This window comes from Punctularia strigosozonata (genome assembly GCF_000264995.1).
Source record: "Punctularia strigosozonata HHB-11173 SS5 unplaced genomic scaffold PUNSTscaffold_1, whole genome shotgun sequence".
In the NCBI taxonomy this organism is placed as follows: Eukaryota; Fungi; Basidiomycota; class Agaricomycetes; order Corticiales; family Punctulariaceae; genus Punctularia; species Punctularia strigosozonata.
In genome coordinates this window covers 4586965-4607592 of record NW_006767433.1, presented here as the reverse complement: position 1 = coordinate 4607592, position 20628 = coordinate 4586965, and the positions used below count along the sequence as shown (strand labels likewise).

The window sequence follows — 20628 nt, the reverse complement described above, 5'->3', positions numbered from 1 at the left end:
GCACGCTTAGACCGATGAATACATTTATACCGAAAACCACCACACAAGAACCCTTCGATTGATTTGAAGTAGTGAGAGGAGACTGGTCATTAGCTTGCTCGTCCGGCTTTCGAAGCTCAGTTGATACCGCCCAGGTCATTGGCTGAAGAGATATCGGGTCAATATGATCCCACAGGGCCGTGGATAGCGCCAGGAACTCACGGGTCAATGCGTCATATATGGGGCAAAGCTGGCTCCAAGCGGCTAGATATCGACGGTGAGCACCCGCGCGCCGAGGGACTAGACCGGAGACTTACAGGGAACAGGAACCTGTGCGGGGACGTCGGCTTGATCCTCGCTGAAAACAACGGCAAAACCAGTATCCAAATGCCTAAAGGCAAACGACTGTATGAGATACAACCACATTTTACCAGGGAATGGAAAAGTACCAATCGATGTGGCAGTGGAGGAACCAGGGACCAACGTTGTCCGTGAAGAATCGGATGGTCTGGATGGGTCGGTCAGACGCGCCACAGGAATAGGGGGCCGACTACATACCACGTTGTCACCAGCCACGCCGGTGGCAACGACATCGCGGCGCGGAGGATTGTCAAAGTTGTATGTGGTTTGTCCAGCAGAACGAACGACCTCAAACGTGTGCTGAGGAACATAAGCGAACGGCATGTTGTCTTAGGGACTGCGGCACTTACACCGTGCAAGTGGAACGGATGAGGACCGCCGGCCTGTGGTGCTGTGTTGCCGGCCGGAAGCGACAGCTGGATGCTGCTGTTCTTCGGTAGGGCATACAGGCTTCCCTGAGGCAGCAACTGGCTGGCGGTCTGCGCTCCGCTGAGAATTTGCAAGAGGACCGGAACCGTGGGCGGAACGAAAGACACCCCGTTGATGTTAAACTTGAAGTCTCCGTTAAGGTTCTGGGAAACGGTATCAGCCTGTCACTCGGCACCGCGTACAATGTGAAGCTACTCACGAAATCAAGAGCCAGGTTGTAGTTCACATCGGCGCAGTCAACACACTTCGGCCCAATGACGCCGGGATTTTCTAGGGGCTGAACAAGATGTCAGCCCACGACAAGAGGATTAAGACGCATTCAGCATACCACAAGGTTCGCTTCCACGAGCGGTGAGGTGGAAGTGTCCTGCGCGGTGGTAGGCTCGGAGGCACCTGCGCCGACGTAACGCAAGATGGCGCTGTTGATGCCGTTCGCGAAACCCGAAGCAGCGCCATTGTTTGGATTCGCACGAATCCCTGGAAGGTCACTGAGTAAGATAACGCAAACTTCAGGTTCAATGCTCACAGTAGTTGTTGATGGGCTGATTGGCTTTCAGCACGATGGAATAACGTTGACCTTCGGGGCAGGGTATTAGCACGCGTTAAGTGCCTGGCACAGGGCATCTTACCCGCATAAATCTGCAGCGAGTCAACCTCGAGTGGCTGATGGTTGACGCCGTCGACTTCAATGATCTGGGAGATAATTCAGAATCACGGGCCTATATCGAAATCTGTTCATCTTACAGTGAACTTGTGGCCGTCAATTTGGAAGGTGAAGTTTGGGTCGCAAGAGATTGAAACCTGCCCGTCCGGTGGTTAGTCACGGCCCGAGTGAGATGTTCTGAGTTGTATATAACTTACTAGACGGAACCGGTAGCGCAGACCCCATACGACGTGGATGACCGCAAGTGGCGACGATGGGCCACCAGCATAGCGACCACTGTAGGAGTGGATCAGTCGATAATCTGAAACGACAACGATATACTCACAGGCCATTGATGAGGGTGGAGTCAGCGACGCTACGCAAATGTCACTTCTAATACTCGATCAGTTTCCTCGACCCACTCACCCAACGGCAATAGTAGGAGCTTCGGCACATTGTCAGAATGCGGCGTCGTCGGGTGTCAGGAACAGACAGAGACTCACCGACGGCATGGTACCAATCCGCAAGAGTGATGACAGTGGAATCTGATTGGCATATGCCGCCGTTAGTTCGACCGAGCATCTACAACCTAAGATGGTACTAACCATCGTCTACGTCGTAGAGAAGTCGGTGGGGGTCCAGGAGATCATATACTTGGAACAATTGTTAAACAGAGCACGTGAATACAGCATCGGTGTACTCACCGACAAAGGCGCCGCGAAGCCCATCGCAGTATTGGGTCGATAAGTGGGAGTGATACCAGAACGTGCCCGCTTGGCCAGGGACCTTAAAGTCGTACAGGAAGTTGTTGCCGGGCGCAATAGGGCACTGGTTTACAAACGAGGGGCCATCGGCCCAATTCGTGGTTTTCTGGAAAAAACCATGCCAGTGCTGCATGAAGGTCTTGGGTAAGTACAGTTACACTGCTTGGGGCACGGACACTTACGATACTCGTCGACTTGAGCATAGTTATGTCCGTCAGCTGATTCTGGACGTTCAGCTTGAACTCGTTGCCCTGTAGCTCTGGTTTTCAGACTGAAAATGCAATTTCCAGGATCAAGTGTGCTGACCTTGAACCCAGTAATGAGAGGTCCTGGGAAGGAACCTCCAGCGAGTACCGTGCTTTGTGGTATGTCAATACGTATAGAGAGGTAAAGCAATCATAGACTTACGATCGGTTGAAGCCATCGGGGGCGATGACCTTGTTGACGATGGGCAGATTGGCGATAGGCCCAATGCCAGCAAACGACGTGGCAGCAAAAGAGAGAGACAGCGCGACGAACGCGAGTAAGGACTCAGAATGCTTCATGGCGGCTGCAAGGATAAACAGGATAGACTACGAGATGGGGCGCGGCGCGGTGGATATCAGCGAAAGAAAGCCGATGTAGCAAAGACCTGTGGTGATGACCCTCGGTATCGAACACGGGCGGCGAGAGTGGTCTTTTTATATGTCTAACATATGAAGCGCCAATGTTCAGTGGGCTGAGGCAGTTCAGCGCTTTGAGTTAGGCGGCCCATCGAGCATTTCAAATCCAGGAACCAGACCCAGATTGGCCAATACCTCATGAGGGGCGGCATTGCAGGACAGTACCTGTCACAGCGCATTGGTGTGAGAGACGCTCTGGAGGGTAGACACGGTCATCGTGGGGACCGCAAGCGGAGCACTAAAGACGTTCGGGACGTCGGGATGAAGGCCGCTTTGGGACCGCCGCACTGGAGTGGACGCCAGGTACGGACTGCACAGAACTCGGGAGACGAAGATCAGTAAGTAAAGTCATCATTGCCCGTGCTTAGCAGTATACCGGCACACCGTGTTGAGCGGATTGATTCTGTCGCAGGAACCCAGCGCCCAGCGCAATGTCGGCGCGTCCAGGTGCGCCCGGGCGCGTTGCGGGGCAAATACGGGCATCGGATGCATGACGGCCAATCATCCGAGGACACCGGAGCCGGCGAAAGGTCTCCTATTCCGTGATGTTATGGTACATGGTCTAAGACGGTCTAAGCAGCACCGAGTTCTCCGGGGTCGAGTGTGTGTTAGACGGTTTGTGACAGAGGTGGGAAGGATGACCGCAGGAAACAAAGAACGCACCGGTGGCTGCGCGTGCTTCCATCGACTCGCCCACGCTCGGTGACGCCCAGGGGCCGCTACTCGAATGGACCAATGACCATCATCGTCCATACACACGCCAAGTTCATGTCCCTTAATGGCCTCCCAATGCCGACGTGCGACGCCCTCGGAGCCATATTGGATCGACAGCGTCTGAACGACAATATCACGGCGTTGCAGCTTCACCGGCATCGCTCTCGGGTTTCAACACAGCTGCCCTGGCAGTGAAACGATTATAGCATCGCTGTACTGCACTTCGTGCTCTCATTATCAGCGGACCGGTGCTGCTCTTGTATGTGCAATCGCGGTCGCGGATGTTGTGCTGCGTCATCATCGATCGGTGTGCAATCCTAGTGGACCCGATTCGGCGATTCTGCGAACGCAACACATCGGCAGGAGACCGAAGTAGTCTATGGCTATGCCCTGGCACGTTAACTCAGTGCATGGTCCAAGCGGAACCGTAGTGCTGTCTTCCATCTCATTCTCCACATGGAGATCGGCGACCTAACCCTTCTTCCTCACTCAAGGTTCATGCACAGATCCTTACAATTCCGATGAACCTGGTGCCTCGCTAGTAGCACGAGCATCGTGTGTATGTGCAATGGGCTTTTCCCTCGAGATTGACCAACGAATTCTGGATCTCCTATTGCAGCATAGTACCAGTGGGATTAGGGCGCATCTTCAATTCTCGCAGTTCGCGATGCAATAACGAGAGCTTATTGGTCGATGCTTCGGAAAAAAGCCCGAAAGCGCACTATAGCTGCTCTCAAGTACATAGCAATTCATCCGACAATAATGACAGTTACGTTTGACCCTAGATATTATGTACCAGTTATTATTACTCAATGTACATGTATCAAAGCGAGGCGTTTACAACACTAAATAGCCGCATAAATCAACCAGCAAACCGTCAGACTAGTCCGGAAGAGTACGAATTCACAATCACTGCGGTCAGAAATACAGGGCCACTCGGTGATCCAGGATAGATCTGCTCAAATAGATATATTGCTCAGTTGATGCCACCAATCTGTGTGGCTAAGAGTGTGACACCTCAATTAGTCGTCGTAGGTGATGCTTTCGCAGGGTACTCACGGTTAAGTGCATCGTAGATTGGGCAAAGCTGGTCCCAGGCAGCTGACGGAAATAGTCAGATGATGAATATGGCGATGCCAATATCGGCATACCGGGAACCGGAACTTGTGCCTTGACATCGCTTTGAGCTTCATCCATGACTACCGCAAAGCCAGCCTCGAGATGCCTGAAATGGAAGTTGAGTAATCACATCGTCACGCCGAGGTTATGCCCATACCAATCGATATGACAATGCAGGAACCAAGGACCGACATTGTCCGTGAAGAACCGAATCGTCTGCAGAGTTCTTTTTAGAGGACTAATATTTTATCAACAAGCGAGAGACGCTTACAACATTGTCACCAGAAACACCCGTGCTGACGACGTCGCGACGAGGAGGATTGTCGAAGTTGTACGTGCTTTGCCCGGCGGATCTCACGACCTCAAAGTTATGCTGGGTTGAAGAGTGAGTATTGAGAGTAATCAACGAGAAGTGTAATTAACCCCGTGAAGATGGAACGGGTGGGGTCCGCCAGCACTCGGAGCGGTTGTCCCCGCAGGAAGTGATAGCTGGATACTGGAGTTCTTCGGTAATGGATAAATGCTTCCAGTCGGTAGTAGCTGACTGGCGGTCTGCGCTCCGCTTAGGATTTGAAGCAACACGGGCACAGTCGGAGGCACGAATGTAACGTTATTGATATCGAACTTGAAGTCACCATGCAGGTTCTACGTCAAATATGAGCCTTGCGTTGCTGGAAGATTGTGGATAATATCTCACGAAGTCCAGTTTCAGATTGTAATTGACATCCGCGCAATCGACGCACTTGCGTCCTATGACTCCAGGGTTCTCCAAAGGCTAAAATAGCGTGAGTACGAGTGCATGACATGTAGTCTGGCCATCCTTACGACGAGGTTAGCCTCTACAAGAGGTGCCTGGGGCGTGTCTTGCGGGGTCGTGGGTTCACGAGGCAAGGCGCCCAAATAGCGAAGGATACCACTATTGATACCATTGGCAAATCCTTGCGCTGCGCCATTGTTGGGATTCGCGCGAATCCCTGGTTGAAGTCCTAATCAATGTCTGTGCCCTTAAGCGAAATATAGAAGTCACATACAGTAGTTGTTGATAGGTTGGTCCGCCTTCATCACAATCGAATACCGTTGGCCTACACACGTATGCATCAGGTGATCGTTTGTTATATTCCAAGGACATATTTTTTTACCGGCGAAAATCTGGATTTGATCCACGACAAGGGGTTGCGTATTGACGCCGTCCACTTCGATGATCTAGGACGAATGAACATCGTTCAACGTCTAAAATTTACTGAAACCCCGAGGTAACGCACCGTGAACTTGTGACCGTCGATTTGAAACGTGAAGTTCGGATCACATGAAATCGAAACCTAATATAGCGTGTTACTGCGTGGCGATGATCACAGGGATGACTCGGTGCTCACAAGGCGGAAGCGGTAGCGGAGACCCTTAATGACGTGAACAACAGCAAGAGGGGACGACGGTCCACCTGCATAACGGCCGCTTCGGTTGTAGCATTAGTATATGCTTTCGTGGTACAACGAAATTCACCTACAGTCCGTTAATCAGGGTGGAATCCGCGACACTATGTGGTCTCAGTACACGTCAAAACAACATGGGTGTGTGACCATACCCTACTGCAATGGTGGGGGCTAAATGGGGACTTTATCAATCTCAATTCAATACATACAATAAATCAAAAAACATACCAACTGCATGGTACCAATCCGCGAGTGTGATTATGGTGCTGTCTTCGAGACAGTCAGAGGTTGAGTAAAAAGCCTGTGCAACCGGGTATTACTTACCATCATCGATATCGTACAAAAGTCTGTGCGGATCGAGAAGATCGTAGACTGTATGCATAATCGAGTTCAGGCGAAGTCAGTGATCAAGAAGCAGCAATACTCGCCTACAAATGCGCCCCGTAACCCGTCGCAATATTGCGTGGAGAGATGCGAGTGGTACCAGAACGTCCCAGCTTGATCTGGAACCTTGAAGTCGTACAAAAACGAGTGTCCTGTAGCGATTGGACACTGATTCACAAAGGCGGGTCCATCAGCCCAATTGGTATGCTTCTGGAAGAAGCCATGCCAATGCTGATGTGAATGTATCAGTTTCTCGGTAAATTGTGATAACATATCAACACCCACAATTGAGGTCGACTTCAGCATGGTGACATCTTGCAATTGGTTTACGACGTTGAGCTTGAACTCATTTCCCTGGACGGTGTTATTCTAAGCTGGCAATGCCGACAGTATTTATCACACCTTAAACCCTGTGACTGTTGGTCCAGGGAAGGTACCGCCGGCAAGCACAGTCCTGTAACATTGTAAATAAACGGAGTTTTCGTCGTCGTCAACTGCTACTTACGAGCGTTGGAACCCATCGGGCGATAAATTGCGGTTCACGATGGGAATCGTGGCGACGGGGCCGATACCAGCAAGCGAGTTGCCAACGAACGAAAGCAGGGCAGCAGCGACGTTGAAGAGTTGGAAGCGTCCCATGCTGACCGCAAGAATATGGTGTTTGAAAGACGCTTCGGACTCACGGTGTAGCCGCAAGCTGCTGTCCTTCCTGGTCTCCCAGTGAGCAGTACTTATACCACCGTCCCGATGTGACTGCAAGCTTGAAACGTGTTTCTCCACATACGACGGAACAGGATCTAGGTACCATTCAACGCCGACATGCCACGCCGGATCTGCTCGGACGGTACGGTGTACGTGCCGCCTGGGTGTCGGGGCGCGTCGGTCTCGCCCTTCTGGCGCTCATGCAAGCTGATCTGTAGCATTCCGCCCCGCAGAATCTCCCTGAGTAGGCTCGAATAAGCGTAGTGGGTGCGCATACATAGTCGGGTGGCACAGCATCGCCGGTCACCACAATCACGTCCATAGTTCCGGTGGTAGCGGGGAGCAAGTGATGGCGGGAATAGATTCCAGTAAAGCGGTTCGAAAGACAGATTGATGACTCTTCATTCCGCCGATGCTAAATATCCCTTCGCATTGTGAAATGAGGGAGCGAGCTAACTCAAGAGTAACACTCACCAAAGTTCTATGACGATACATCTGACATGGAATCCGAAGTTCCACACTGTTCGATACTGTCTAATATCAATTAAGAGATGGACATTTGAATCTGCTGAAGCGCTATTGAGATCCTGATGATCATCGTAGCATTCACGATCGCTTATGCGGCGTGTGCGCACATGCTCTACCTTTGTCGCAAAGGTTCGAGGTTATGATTGCTCATCTTCCCCGAGAACGTATCCATGGCTTTGCATCGCCGTCATGGGTATTGCAAACACGGCATCAGATGGAGACGCAGTTTGGGCGGCGAGCGATCTTCACGCCGGTGGCACTGCAAACTGCGCGTCAAAAAGAGGCGCTCCTTGGGGAGCAAAGCGACCTTCAGCGCTGTGATGCTGCTAGCGTATGACATCCTGTTCAACGACAGCGTGAATGGAGCGAGCGTTGGATAGCCTCTGGAATGCTGACAGCCATACCGGTTGACAATATGTCACACACCCGACAGAGGTATTCTGGTACCAAATCCTGTGGCCGTACAATGTTAAAATGGAATGTTGTCATCACTGAAATACGGATTGTCCGCATGGCCTCTGCCAAGTTTCAGCACCAATCTTGACATGCTGCGTTCCCTCCGTCCATCTCCTTGTTCCACTTTCCCTCCGTCCATCGCCTTGGTTCAAAGTGGAACCCTGTGCCGAGGAGGCCGTATGCGAAGATCCTGAGAAGTCGCGCCGTTCGGACCCGATGATGCCGCGGTAGTCGATCCGGTTCGGGACGCAGGTCCGCGCCCGACCCTGTCATCCTGTTCCTGGCCCGACCAGGCAACGTCGAGAGACCACAGCCTTTGTCGATGTCATGGACCGCCCTGAAAGCGCGTTAATTGTGCGTTCCCACGTCGAACCCTTCATATTCCCACACCAGCCTTGGCACCGGTGTGCCCTGCACAGTCTCGCGCCCGTCGGACGCGGCGGGGCACCTGAACTCGCCCGAGTTCCCAGACCATCCCATTTGGTTGGCACAAACAACGATGACGACTCAGGCCCTCCTGATAAATGCATCGATCACTCCGACTAGCGCCTCTCGATGGGAAGAAGGGGCGCACCGGAGGTAGACCGAATGAGGAGCGCCGACCATACCAGGCACGACCTTTGCGCAGAAGTACCGCCCGTTTCATCTGCACTAGCGCGCGGACGCCGATGGTCGCAAACCTTGCACAGTATGCCGGTCTTATAGACCGCGCAACCGCCCTCCCATATCTAGGACGTCCTGGATCTCCCAACGAACGACTCCCAGTTTCCCACTCGACTTTGCGACGATGAAGTTCACCCTGTCGATCCTCGCCGCACTCCTTGCCGTCGCCACAGCAGCCCCTGTAAGTCCTTGTGAGACATCTCTGCCGCAATAGCTTACGCATCCGTGCCAGAACCCCGCACCTGACGCGACGACAACTGTCTCCGTGACCGCCACCAGCATCGACACATCGCCGGCAACGTACACGGCGACCAAGAAGTACTTCACTCTCGTCGACCAAGCCCCTTGGATGGTCGAGCGCACCTCTGTGGTCACCTGGGTTGCCACACCATCTTCGACCGGCACCGTCGTCTGATGAGTTCTGTGGGTGTTTTGTTCGTGGTGCGGGCTGCTGCTGAATGTCGTCCCGGTGCCTAGAAACTATTTTGCGGATTCTACGAGCGCTGTGTGCCGAAGAGGAATGGTTGAGAATTGGTTGAGCTGTATTAGGAGAACCTGGAAATCACGATATCAAATATAAAGTGCCTTGTCCTTGCCTCTCGCTGTACAGATGGTCGCAGTGCGACACGATTGCGGACTCGCCAGTATTTTGCTTGCGCAACTACATCAGAGTTGAGAAAATGGGGAGTGTACACCACAGCAGACGATCGCTTCTGTCCAGCTTGGTCCTTTCCGACTTTGACGCAGGTTCTAGGGGTGCATAATAATGCACCCAAGCCGTCTCGGGTTGACCACCACGATGGTGCGGGTCGATGTCAAGTTTTCAGCACGCGTGCGTCGCCGATTGTTTTTCAGTGCTGGGAGATGTATCGTCGAGACAGCGATGGAACAGACGATTCGAAGGCAAGCACAACTTTCGTGCACGATGCGGATGGTACAGGGGCTGAGCGCTGAGAGTACTGAATACTACTGAGTACTGCTGAGTCCCGAATACGTCGGAGAAATCGAACGAAAGCCCGGTTCTCCCACGCCACTCCTGCACCGCCAAAGTGCCCTATTCGACCTTTCCTGCGTTCCAACTCCTTTGGCTGCTGAATCCCGCCATCTCCCGCGCTCTGGGGTAATCATACATCGAGGCTGGTTATGCCCTCTCCCTACAACATGACCTACGAGTGAAGCTATAGAATATACGCATATGCGGTGCTAGCGTTTCCAGGCTGTCAATCGAATGGCAGATACGGGCGGCACTTTGCCGGGGGATATAGCTCGTCGATCATCCTCACCGTCGTGCTGCCTTGCGTTCTGCTCTTCCCTCGTCTCTCCCCTACCGGTTGCTCGCCAGCGAGTCGCAGTCGATGGTCTCCCTGACCGCCTTTCGTCGCTCCTTTGCGTTTTTGGTCCTTGGACATGGTCTTTTCGGCGGCGTGAACGGCGTTCTGCAATATATCGATGACCAGCTCGGTGACTTCGTGACGGGTGTCGTCCCGGTGTATACCCCCGCGAGTGACTGGGATACGGCGGTTTCTGGGTGTTCCGCTTGCGATCCGTACACGGACCTGCCCTTCAATGGCACGTACACGGATTCGCAGAGCGACAGTCCAAATGATGCTCCTCGATTGATTACCTTCCACTTTGTTGGCGCGTACACTAACGTTGTTATCGATGTGCTCATCTGATGGCTGCTTTACAGGTACCGCCATCGAGATTTTCTTCATGACTTCAGATTACATCGACAAGGAGACGCCCCCGGAGTTTATCTCGAACACGAACGTTTCCTTCCTTCTCGATGGATCCTCCGCCGGCACCTTCACGCATCAACCCAATGGATCTGCTACGGACGAACTCACGTTCAACTACAACGTGTCCGCACTCGCGAAGCAAGGCCTCGACCTCAAGAACCACTCGATCGTGATCCAATCTCTGGGGGAATCGCACACGTTCTTCGACTTTGCTACCTACGAGTCAGTCCACCTCGCCCTCGTCTCGATATTGCGATTGATGTGATTACAGCGACGGCAAAAAGGGTGCCTCAAGCTCATCCGCGTCGGCGACCTCGACCTCGGCGGAGACGACGACGACGGGAGGGGACGATGGGTCTCAAACGTCTTCTGTTGCTGCCACCGGAACGACCGGCACTGCATCCCTTCGCGAGAAAACTCATTCGGTGGCAGCCGGACCTATCGCCGGAGGTGTCGCCGGCGCCGTCGCGCTAGCGGCTATTGCGATTATCCTGGTGGTGTGCCTACGCGCGCGAAGACGCAGACGTGCGAACCACGCCGACTTTGTCGCTGCGGGAAAACCGATCCTGGACGACGACGAGCCGAAACGGTACGATTTCGCATACGGCCACGGCCCGTCGTCGGCATACCCTTCTTTCCCCTTCGCGGGTTCCGCCGCCGTCGCGCGTGGCCGGCCTGACGCGTCGAGGGAGCAGCTTCTAGATGTGCAGGGTCGGCCATCGGTCACGAACTCGGGTGGAAGTGGACCAACGTGGGGCGCTCCATCCTCCCCGGGAACGGCCTCCACCTCGTCTCACGAGCACGTCGCGCCCCATGCGTATCCTCCTGGTAACGGATCGCCGCAACCGTCGGGCATAGCTCCACCGACTACGGCGACGGCATCGCAGCCGGCGAGGACCGGTAACGCGGCGATTCCGCCTGCCATCGTTCTCTCGCCCCCGGAAGAGCTCGACGAAGGCGCTAACGCGGTCCGGACCAAACACGCCGCCCTCGAAGAGGAGCACGCGCGCAAGATGCAAGAGCAGGAGGACCGCCTCCTCGCTCGCGCGGGGTCTGGATCCGGCTCGTCGAGCCAGAGCGCCGCCCAGCCGTCCTCGTCCTCGTCCTCGGGCGATGCGGCATGGCGGGAAGAGGTGGAGAGGCTGAGGGCCGAGATGTCGCGCATGCAGGCCGTGCAGCAGGCGGTCGTGATGGAGCTCGGGAGCGCGCCTCCGCCACTATACTCGGAAGCCGAGGACGGACGACGGTGACCGTTTCCTTCCTCTCATCTATTTATGGAGGAACCCACCTGCAACGATGTTACCCCACCCATTGCACTGTATTGCTGTCGTTTCCTGTTATTATCCTCCTCATTGCCATGGGAGATCGAAGCCAGCTATCGATTCGTGTGGTCGTACGAGCAAGAGACAAAACCAAGGTTGAGGTGCTTGTCGTCGATCACCCTTCTCCCTCGAGGGTTGCTCGCTCAGTTTTAGGAGCACTGTAGTAAGCGGCCTCCACGCAGGACCGTTGGCCAGGGTGACGCTTCTCAAATCGCGGAGATCCACTGCAATCTGCGGTCGCATTGGCTTCGTCGGCATGTCAGATCGCCGCGGCTTGAGGTTTGTCAGTCTCGTCCATCGAGATCTCGACGATCCAATCACGACGATGGAGTATCATAAGAAACGGTTGAATGCTCACGCTGGAACACAGTGTCGGTGTTGGTCCCGGGCGATGTTCACTCAACCACAAGACGAAAAAGTGCTGTTTTTCCGTGGCCGGGTCAGAGGAGAGCAGGCCGGCAGGAGTGTTTCCTTATAGCCGCAAGTTGTTCGACTGCCGTGTTGGGCACTTTTTGTTGGTGACGTTGCTGACCGCCACCCACAGAACGCTACGAAGGACTCCCGCCCTGCACATAGCGGTCGATGATAACGAGTGAATGGCGTCGGACGCGCCCTCGTGGTGGCAGCTAACGTGCTATTCATAGCCCAAGCTTAGCGAGGCCCGCGTCGTGGTCCTGTGCATCGTTCGCCTTCGTTGGGACCGGGACGTCTTCGTCTCCCGTTGGGCCTGCGAGCACCCAAGCGGCCACCTCGACGTGGTCGTCCCGACTCCCGCCCTCACATGCCGCTCGGGAAATAAGCTCTCTTCGAAGGTCCCACTTGCCGCGCCACATTACGTCTAACTGTTCGACCGTCGTCTGTCTCTTGGCATGCGCAAGAAGGGGCGAGCGGAAGCGCACGCCAGCTCTCGGACTACATATGCATGCAGTGAAGATAGCAGACGCCGCGACTGCCATCCACGACCACATTCAGGCCGTTTTCACTGGACGAGCCCGTGCTACGGTCCGAGAAGACGAGGTCATATGAGGCCGGCTCACGCTTCGTCGCGCTGCCATTGGCTTCCAGCTATTCTAGCGTCCAACGCAGGCACAGAACGCCCAACGTCCCGGGTTCCCCATTCATCCTTTCTTGATCCCTGCGCTCCACCTTTAGCTTCCGTTTTCCCATTCCCCTCGCTTTCAAGATGCACACGGGGGGCATGCAAGCGCGCGGATAGGACTCCGCGTAACGGCCGTTTGGGTCCATTATCAAATCGTTGCCCTTTTATCTACAGCGGATGCGGGGTTAACCCAACCTGGATCCGCCCACCATGAAGGAGATCGCCCAAGAAACCCGTGCCTCCGCGTCCAGCCTCGAGAAACGCATCGAGGTCTTCGAGGAAGTGGCCCCGAGCGTCGATGAAGGCCCTCCTCCTCCCGAGCTCACTATCGAGCAGGAAAAGAGATTGTACAGGAAGATCGACATCCGGTTGATGCCCATGCTCACCGCCATGTACTTGGTATCTTTCCTGGATCGAGGTATGTGTACAGGGCTTCGATTTCTTACGGCATCGTGCTCAACTTCCCGAAGGAAATATCGGTACATCTCCCAAACCACCACGCATAAACAATGCTCATCGGTGCTACGCTGCGCAGGGAATGCCAAACTTCAAGGAATCCTCTCCTCGTTGCATATGACCAGTAACCAGTTCAACATTGCTTTGGTATGTGGAGCCATCTCAAGCGTGTTTGTTACGAAACTGACCTCGACGTAGACGATGTACTTTATCGTACGTCCGTGCATTGTACCGAGGTCCCTTGTGTGCTCACCGCGTGCATCAATCAGCCATACTGTCTGTTTGAATGCCCGGCAAAGTATGTGTCTTCAATCGTGCCCCTCAACGTCCCATTGATCCCTCGTGGTCACAGTCTAGTCCTTAAGAGGCTTCGTCCTTCAAGGTGCGTCTTATCTTCGTCGTCCCAACACATTGATCATGAACAACTACGGTCAGATGGCTCCCTGGCATCACGGTTCGAGGCTTTGTCTACGTCCCGGAGCATGCCTATGCTCACACACTGTTCACTCCCAGGTTGCATGGGGCATCATAATGTAAGCTGCGCTGTACCTCTAAGCGGTGACGGCCTTGTGAACATGGTCTTCCCCACAGGGTGTCCATGGGATTTGTGAAGAAGTGCGTGATCGATTCTTCCCCGCGAGGTTCATCGGCATCTGATGAACTTTAAATTTCGTAGTTATCCGCAGCTCGTAGGCACGCGCCTTCTCCTTGGTGTGGCGGAGGCCGGTGGGTCTCTTGTTCGCAGTCTACTCCTGACCGTAAATGTCTGACGTGTGATAAAGGTCTGTTCCCTGGCGTTATCTACTAGTGAGCAACCGATTTGATCGCTGCGTGGGCCAACATTGATCGCCGCGACAGTTTGTCCATCTGGTACCCCCGCTACAAGCTTCAATATCGGATAGCAGTATTCTGGGGCGCTGCCGCATCCTCTGGTAAGCGCGTCAGGGTCGAACCGCGAACGCTCTATGACGGGAATATATGTACCCAGGTGCATTCTCCGGTCTCCTGGCGTTCGGAATCAGTTTCTTGAGCGGCACCGACGGCTTCCTCGGATGGTCGTGGATATTTGTGAGTGATCGCCACTACTTGCGATCCTCGTTGTCCCTCTTACTGATGACGTCCAAAGATACTCGAGGGCCTATTGACTATCGTGGTCGGTTTCATCGCTTTCTTCGGTATGCATGCTGGACCACTATTGGAATCGCGCTCGGGACCGACACGCTCCACAGTCCTGTTCGATTTTCCGGACACTGCAACGTTCCTCACTCCTGAAGAACGAGCCTATGTGATCCACAAAAAGAGTGCGTGTCAATGGTCGATGTTTTCTGCCCCGATTGACTTGGCGACAGAGTACGACAACTCCTCCGTCGGCGAAGAGGAACATTTCGAGCCCCGGCATTTGATTGCCGCGTTCACTGATTGGCAGGTCGGTCGGTCAGTGCTTTCGACCTGACGATGGGACTTTACGGTTATTGCAGGTGTGGTTACATGTCCTGGTGCATACCTCAATCATCACGCCAGGTGAGTTTGCAGCCCTATCCCAAGTTCGACCCGTATTGAAGCTGCAAATAGTTTTTGGCATCACCCTGTTCCTACCGTACGTCCAAGAGACTGCTCTGAAGGGCGTTCATACTGATTTGAAGAATCTCAGGTCGATCATCAACGGATTCGGGTTCGACACGGCGACGACTCAGTTGTTGACTGTTCCACCATATGTCTTTGCGAGTACGTGTATTTGTGGCGCGGGCGTACCAGTTTGCGGATTCTGACACTCGCGTCGAACGTCCTAGCGATCCTCATCATCATCTTTGCGAACATCTCGGACAGGATCAAGATGAGGTTCCCGTTCGTCACCATCGGCCACATCATGTGTCTCATCGGGTTTTCCATCAACATCTCCCCCGTGTCCATCGGTGCCAAGTACCGTGAGTCGCTTTCGTCCACTTTTTCTCGGACACGATCTCAAGGACCCGTGCAGTGGGGACCTTCTTCATCGTAGGCGGATGTTATTCCGCCTTTCCTGCTGTGGTCGCATGGTTAGTCGAACGGCGCCGCATCCTTGGAAAAACCCCTCACGCCTTGATGTCGCAGGTTGGCGAACAACCTCTCGGGCCAGTACAAACGCGGCGTCGGTACGGCGATGCAGATTGGGATCGGCAACTTCGGAGGCGCCGTGGCGTCTAACATCTTCCGCGCTCAGGATGCTCCACGATACGTCCTTGGCTGTACGTTATCGGTTCCCTCTCGTCGCCCCATGTTTGTTTCTGAACCATTGAATTCCGCAGATGGCATCATGCTCATGTACATCGGCATCGGGATGATCGCGGTCCCCATCGTCGTGCTCAACTACCGCCGCATCAACGCCCGCCGGGACAAAGCGGAGGCGGACGGGAGGGTGGACTACGATCCGGCCGAACTGAGGAGGTTGGGCGACCGAGCACCGGACTTCAGGTATACGCTATGATCAGAGCCCGGGCTCGGTATGTATCAACATCGATAGCTCCAGTAATGAGAGCAGCGACGTTCAGCAATAGAGGATCACTAGGAATACATTGTTCGTTTCGTTTTGTCTATGCGGCGTCAACGCGACACATCACGAGTATACACGCCATCCATTAGATATCCGGTGCACTGTATTTTCCTTTGCTTAGACGTGGGTAAACACTCCCGCGTCCTTACGGGCCTTCGTCATTGCTGAACGACGACGCGAGTCAGAAAGATATCGACGGCGAAGTAGCGGGTGCACTCGCCAGCAATAATAGCACTTCCAACACCACTGCCGTCTTCGGCGTGGTAGGTCACGATATTCCTTGAATCATAGCATCAGTCATGACGCCAACCATATGCGCGGAGAAGAAGCACAACACCCACTTTCCCTTCTCGCCAAAGATATCGTGGAGACCCTCGTGCACGCGTTCCGCAAACCCGGGATATTTCTAGATAGCAAAAGAAGGAGAAACGACGCGTGTGAGAGGTTTTTCCGTTCATCTCTCTCTCAGCGTGTGCGTGGACGAGCCACGAAACGCACGTTGTACAGCGACCCGTCGGCGCCAACCGCGCAGCCCTCCTCGAGGTAGCCCATCTTGCTCACGATCGCCGCGATGCCGCACGCGCTGAGCCGCGCCGCGCGCCTGCCGATGAGTTTCGCGAGCGCGCGGAAGAACTGCCGTTCGGCCAGGGTCGTCTCGAGGGCGAAGAAGTGGGAGAAGACGCCGATGATCATGAGCAGTTCGTCGGTGGGATCCCTGAACGGACAGGCAGTCCCCGTCAAGCTCCGTCACGGAGAGATTGTGAAACGAAGGCGAACGGCGAACTCACGATTCCATGAGCGATAGGAAAGCGGTGTCGAACGAGTACGCTATCTCGATCTTGTACGTCTCTTGACCGAGGAACATTTGACCCTGATCGATGAGCTCGCACACGACCAGCCGGAAGATTTCTCCCAGATACCGTCCCGAGATGAGTTTCTAGTGCACACGGATGTGCTCATCAGCTCGACGTGTGTTGGAGCAGGATGGGCTCTCTTTACCTCGAACGACTGCTCATGGGGCTTGTTCGACTGCTCGTCCACGATCTGATCATACTTTGTCCTCGGAAGATGTTCATGCTCGAACGAGTCGAATGCACCCTGCGTCACGCACACGTGAATCAGCATCGTCCTCGTCAGACGAAGGGATCAAAGCTGCACTCACCCACTCGCAGTTGATCGCCATGTGAGCATCCGGATCGAGGCCGAGGTGGGCGATCTTGGGAATGTCGCCTATGCGCTCCATGTAGGCCGCGTTGCAGCCGGTACCGAAGATAACGGCGATGCGTGTCCTCGGGTTGACGTAGTGGGAGGCGATGAGTGTTCCGGTCGTATCGTTGATGACGGCGGTGAGGCGCACCGGCACTTGCTGTCAATATGACGTTATCCCTTCAGCAATCCCGTCCAGAGGAGAGAGAGCGGTTTATGGCACGCACGTATCGGTCGAGGGATTTCTGGAACATCTCCGCGACGTTTTTCCCTTCGGTGTTGGCCGCCCCGAAGCCTTTTGTCCAGCGAATGAGCACAGCGTGATCGATACGTTCTTGGCTACACAGTCCTTAAGCTCAGGTGCGAATGACAGGGGGGAAAGGACGACATACACGCATGGATACGAGAACTAATATCGGGAAAAACCAGTCAACAGCCATCACGCGAGGAGGAAAAGCGACGTGCAGTAAAGCCGAGAGGAAGGATATCTCCTCGTTTGATGAGGCCTGCTTCCGAGTCGCCGGTCTTGTAGGTGTGTGTTTCGATAAAGGTCTTCAGGCACTCGGCGCAGAAATCGAAGAGTTTTTGGCCATCTACACGGCGTGATCCACGAGTCAGTCCCTCTACTCCCCGCCTAGGCAGATGGAAAGTAACCGGAAGGTGCAGGGGTGGAGAAGCGGCGATTACGTACCTTCCTGCTTCTGCTCCTCCGTGAGACGGTACTTGCTTTGCGTCATCTCGAATTTGCCATCGCCGCCGATGGTGACCAAGCAACAGCGTAGGTTGGTGCCGCCGAGATCGATGGCGAGGTAGTCGCCCGTTTCCTTGCCGGTCGGCCAGCCGAAGACGAACGTCGGTAACATGGGCTTCATTCCATGAGTTGCTGCTAAACAGAGCTGACCGAGGAGGATCGGCGTACCACGACCTGCTCCGGCTTTGACAATCCGAGCTCGAGGGTCTCCTTGAAGGCCTCGACGATCATGCGCATGCGTTGCGGGGTGAGGGTAAAGCTAGGATGTGAGAGGGTCGTCCGTCTGCTCGTATTCGCGGACGGGAGCCGATAGGATCCGTGCTCACAGAGCTTCGTATTTGCGGAGGTGATCCGCCATGGTCCTGGAGATGCATGGGGGGTCACGTATGTCAGCTCCGGGCGACGACCACGAGCTGGATCGGGGCGTACTTCTTGGTTGCGTGAGGGAGATCTTCGCTCTTCTCATCTTGGGTGCGGGTGTGGAAGGCGAGGGTCTGGCCGGTGGGGAGGGTGACGCTGCCGCTGCCGCGACGCGAGACGGACGGGGTGCCAGACGGGGATGGCATGGTGGAGGTCAGAGGTGGGAGGGAGCGCAGGTCGTATGCGGCGGAGCAGCTGGAGCTGATCAGGTCTGTGGTCTATGCACATAACAAGTCGGCCGCGGATCCGGATTGAACGCGTGATAACGCCCCGTTCCCAGCCCCGCTTGGCCCCCGACGCCGCCATGGCTCCTGTCGGCTACACCGTTTACGCTGGCCTGGGACTCTCCGAGAACGCTTAGGGCCCCCTCAACGCCCTCTCAGATCGCATTAGCCGCCCCATCGCCCTCCTATATTATCGCCGTCTCTCTCATTTGCCCCCGGTGCCCTCCGATTCATACCGTACGGCCTCGCAGCAGTAGCTCGAGCTCAAGATCCGATACCGTCTGCTCATCGTACTTACTCTGGTTTTGATCCATCTCCGCCCTATGATACATGCGCACACGTACGCGGTCCGAGACGCCGCCTCTGCCCGAATCCACCAAGACTTGCGATGCCGGGTCTACTCGCTCATATCGAAGTCACGATCGTGCAATCGTCCTTCTCGCACACCGTCGTCCGGGCCAAGTTCTTTCCGATCGGACCTGATCGCCCCATCGGTCAAAGCTCATTCCCTGGCATACGAATGCGGACCGCGTACCAGTCGGCTCATCGCTCTTCTCGACCGCGATGATAGTCGCCGGAGCCGCGCTGTAACCCGTCGAACTCGGCGTGTTGAACGCGCTCAGCAGCCACACCGGGTTGTCCTCCACGTCGTCCTTCGAGGTGAGGTACACGTCCGAGGCGAGGGAGGACAAGTTGGCGAGCGTCACAGACGGCGCGACCGCAACGTAGTCGACCTCGGGGTACGACGTGCTGGACGTGCGTGGCGATGTCCGATGGCCACCATTGCTCTTCGGACCACAGGTGAGAGTACGGCGCGTAATTGAGGACACAGGATGGCAGAGCCGGTGCGCGTTTGACGTTCGCCGCCAAAATCTGCAAAGCGTGTAAAGAGATCACTGCGAGAGCCAAGAACGCCGTACGGAGTGCCATTGTGGCGCCCCGCTGGGACGCGAAAAGCGCAAGGTGATTTTATATGTGCCTTGCCTGTTGATCCTCGAGCCCGTTGCTCGACAAACGTTCCGAGTAGACGACCTGGCATATCACACTTCACGGACCGGTGGACGCTCACTTCGAGAAGAGATGGGCAGGCCGCCGATAGTCGTTAGGTCGTTTCACCACGTGGTCTCACCGAGCAGGGGAGGGGCAGAGTTGCTCGGCCAGCGGCGAGCCTCTTGTGTTAGATAGTCGCAAAGAGGAATGAACGGTCACGGAGGAATTTACGACAGGAATGAGGGTAGACATGACCGCTACAGCCAAATGCTGGCTGGTATCCTCTGGGTGTACAGCAATCATTCGCAGCGTAGTTCTTACATGAGTGCAGATACCAGCAAAACTCTCAAGTCTTCGAAAAGGGAGCATTTCTGAGCGTAGAGCATGAATAGATGAGGATGGATCGGAGAAAGAGCAACATACCTACATAACTAAGCGTGGGAGATATCTTGATCCGTAAGAATGTCTCATGGTTTCACTTTGCTCCTCAACTTCGCCAAGACACCCCTCTTGTCTCAGTATCTGGCAGAGGCAATAAGGCACCGAAAGGTATCATTGCGCCTGCTTCTCATCCCATGTCTACTGGATGTCTTTCTGACAAGGCATCGTCTGCGGCATGCCATAACTTTGTCAGGGCGACCCCCTAGCGCCCCGCCCTCATGCGTGTCTCGGATCCTCAATTATGCTCACTTCTGCTTTCAAAGCGGCACTGTAACTCTGGCTCAGCTATCATACTCTGTACGGTTAACGTTCTTCAAAGCCGCAATCAAGATTGTGGGCGGCATATCGGCGATAGCCTCCCAACCCGCCTTCTTCCTATCCACCGGTCTTGTCTGATTCGCCGTTCAGTGTCTCTTTGCGCTGCCCGAGGTACCGTGCGCATTCCCGTTGGTGGCTGAGACAACAGGGCAATATATGCTGACGGCGGGGATCTCGTGTGTAGACAGAATACCCTTGAAACTCGCGTGAGGGCTTGGACTGCCTGTGAAACTCCTCCTACCAGGAACGCCACTCAGGCAATTCATCTGAATGGGATGGCACTTAATTCTCGAAAGAAT

At 54.8% G+C, this 20628-nt stretch overlaps 6 protein-coding genes across 6 annotated transcripts; 3 read left to right on the top strand and 3 right to left on the bottom strand.

The window, feature by feature from the left end:
* Window positions 1-67: 67 nt before the first annotated feature.
* On the bottom strand, window positions 68-2720 carry Pslcc8 (laccase; the record flags this gene model as incomplete). Its single annotated transcript, XM_007379585.1, has 20 exons — window positions 68-142; window positions 202-243; window positions 297-370; window positions 429-487; window positions 538-639; window positions 690-911; window positions 968-1045; window positions 1097-1245; window positions 1295-1345; window positions 1398-1461; window positions 1513-1569; window positions 1630-1708; window positions 1758-1787; window positions 1838-1856; window positions 1915-1956; window positions 2017-2064; window positions 2116-2302; window positions 2358-2426; window positions 2482-2533; window positions 2584-2720. 20 exons carry the CDS (start codon window positions 2718-2720, stop codon window positions 117-119), a joined length of 1587 nt encoding a protein of 528 aa, XP_007379647.1. The 3' UTR covers window positions 68-116.
* A 1807-nt stretch (window positions 2721-4527) lies between these two features.
* Window positions 4528-7123, bottom strand: Pslcc7 (laccase; the record flags this gene model as incomplete). The annotated part of the gene is made up of 20 exons (XM_007379584.1): window positions 4528-4553; window positions 4611-4652; window positions 4703-4776; window positions 4828-4886; window positions 4942-5043; window positions 5094-5315; window positions 5368-5445; window positions 5496-5644; window positions 5702-5752; window positions 5810-5873; window positions 5933-5989; window positions 6044-6122; window positions 6175-6204; window positions 6253-6271; window positions 6329-6370; window positions 6442-6472; window positions 6533-6715; window positions 6770-6838; window positions 6887-6938; window positions 6990-7123. 20 exons carry the CDS (start codon window positions 7121-7123, stop codon window positions 4528-4530), a joined length of 1563 nt encoding a protein of 520 aa, XP_007379646.1.
* A 1834-nt stretch (window positions 7124-8957) lies between these two features.
* Window positions 8958-9248, top strand: PUNSTDRAFT_110749 (uncharacterized protein; the record flags this gene model as incomplete). Its single annotated transcript, XM_007379583.1, has 2 exons — window positions 8958-9014; window positions 9066-9248. 2 exons carry the CDS (start codon window positions 8958-8960, stop codon window positions 9246-9248), a joined length of 240 nt encoding a protein of 79 aa, XP_007379645.1.
* Window positions 9249-9923: 675 nt separating this feature from the next.
* PUNSTDRAFT_118125 (uncharacterized protein) lies at window positions 9924-12170 on the top strand. Its single transcript, XM_007379582.1, has 3 exons — window positions 9924-10471; window positions 10524-10794; window positions 10844-12170. The coding sequence occupies exons 1-3, from the start codon at window positions 10189-10191 to the stop codon at window positions 11820-11822; spliced, it is 1533 nt and encodes a 510-aa protein (XP_007379644.1). The 5' UTR covers window positions 9924-10188; the 3' UTR covers window positions 11823-12170.
* A 594-nt stretch (window positions 12171-12764) lies between these two features.
* On the top strand, window positions 12765-15913 carry PUNSTDRAFT_96783 (MFS general substrate transporter; the record flags this gene model as incomplete). The annotated part of the gene is made up of 22 exons (XM_007379581.1): window positions 12765-13411; window positions 13464-13472; window positions 13529-13596; window positions 13648-13662; window positions 13719-13747; window positions 13802-13831; window positions 13885-13903; window positions 13963-13982; window positions 14041-14064; window positions 14126-14175; window positions 14232-14256; window positions 14308-14381; window positions 14438-14517; window positions 14576-14624; window positions 14679-14875; window positions 14928-14970; window positions 15022-15046; window positions 15101-15174; window positions 15240-15374; window positions 15428-15485; window positions 15541-15674; window positions 15735-15913. Exons 1-22 carry the CDS (start codon window positions 13204-13206, stop codon window positions 15911-15913), a joined length of 1545 nt encoding a protein of 514 aa, XP_007379643.1. The 5' UTR covers window positions 12765-13203.
* Window positions 15914-15938: 25 nt separating this feature from the next.
* PUNSTDRAFT_81279 (uncharacterized protein) lies at window positions 15939-18565 on the bottom strand. The gene is made up of 14 exons (XM_007379580.1): window positions 18366-18565; window positions 18263-18298; window positions 18105-18195; window positions 17877-18051; window positions 17651-17778; window positions 17578-17594; window positions 17413-17524; window positions 17142-17345; window positions 16979-17077; window positions 16768-16916; window positions 16478-16694; window positions 16321-16385; window positions 16200-16258; window positions 15939-16143 (listed from the first exon to the last, which is right to left on the bottom strand). The coding sequence occupies exons 1-14, from the start codon at window positions 18500-18502 to the stop codon at window positions 16097-16099; spliced, it is 1536 nt and encodes a 511-aa protein (XP_007379642.1). The 5' UTR covers window positions 18503-18565; the 3' UTR covers window positions 15939-16096.
* Between the last annotated feature and the right edge of the window lie 2063 nt (window positions 18566-20628).

Bases quoted from the DNA above. Each gene is read 5' to 3' on its own strand.
- PUNSTDRAFT_118125 (XM_007379582.1), top strand. From the start codon at position 10,189: ATGGTCTCCCTGACCGCCTTTCGTCGCTCCTTTGCGTTTTTGGTCCTT. The intron at 10,472-10,523 runs GCGCGTACACTA...GCTGCTTTACAG, and splicing joins GATTACCTTCCACTTTGTTG to GTACCGCCATCGAGATTTTC. The intron at 10,795-10,843 runs GTCAGTCCACCT...ATGTGATTACAG, and splicing joins TTCGACTTTGCTACCTACGA to CGACGGCAAAAAGGGTGCCT.
- PUNSTDRAFT_81279 (XM_007379580.1), bottom strand. From the start codon at position 18,502: ATGCCATCCCCGTCTGGCACCCCGTCCGTCTCGCGTCGCGGCAGCGGC. The intron at 18,196-18,262 runs GTGAGCACGGAT...CTCACATCCTAG, and splicing joins CTCCGCAAATACGAAGCTCT to CTTTACCCTCACCCCGCAAC. The intron at 16,259-16,320 runs GTGGGTGTTGTG...CTATGATTCAAG, and splicing joins ATCTTTGGCGAGAAGGGAAA to GAATATCGTGACCTACCACG.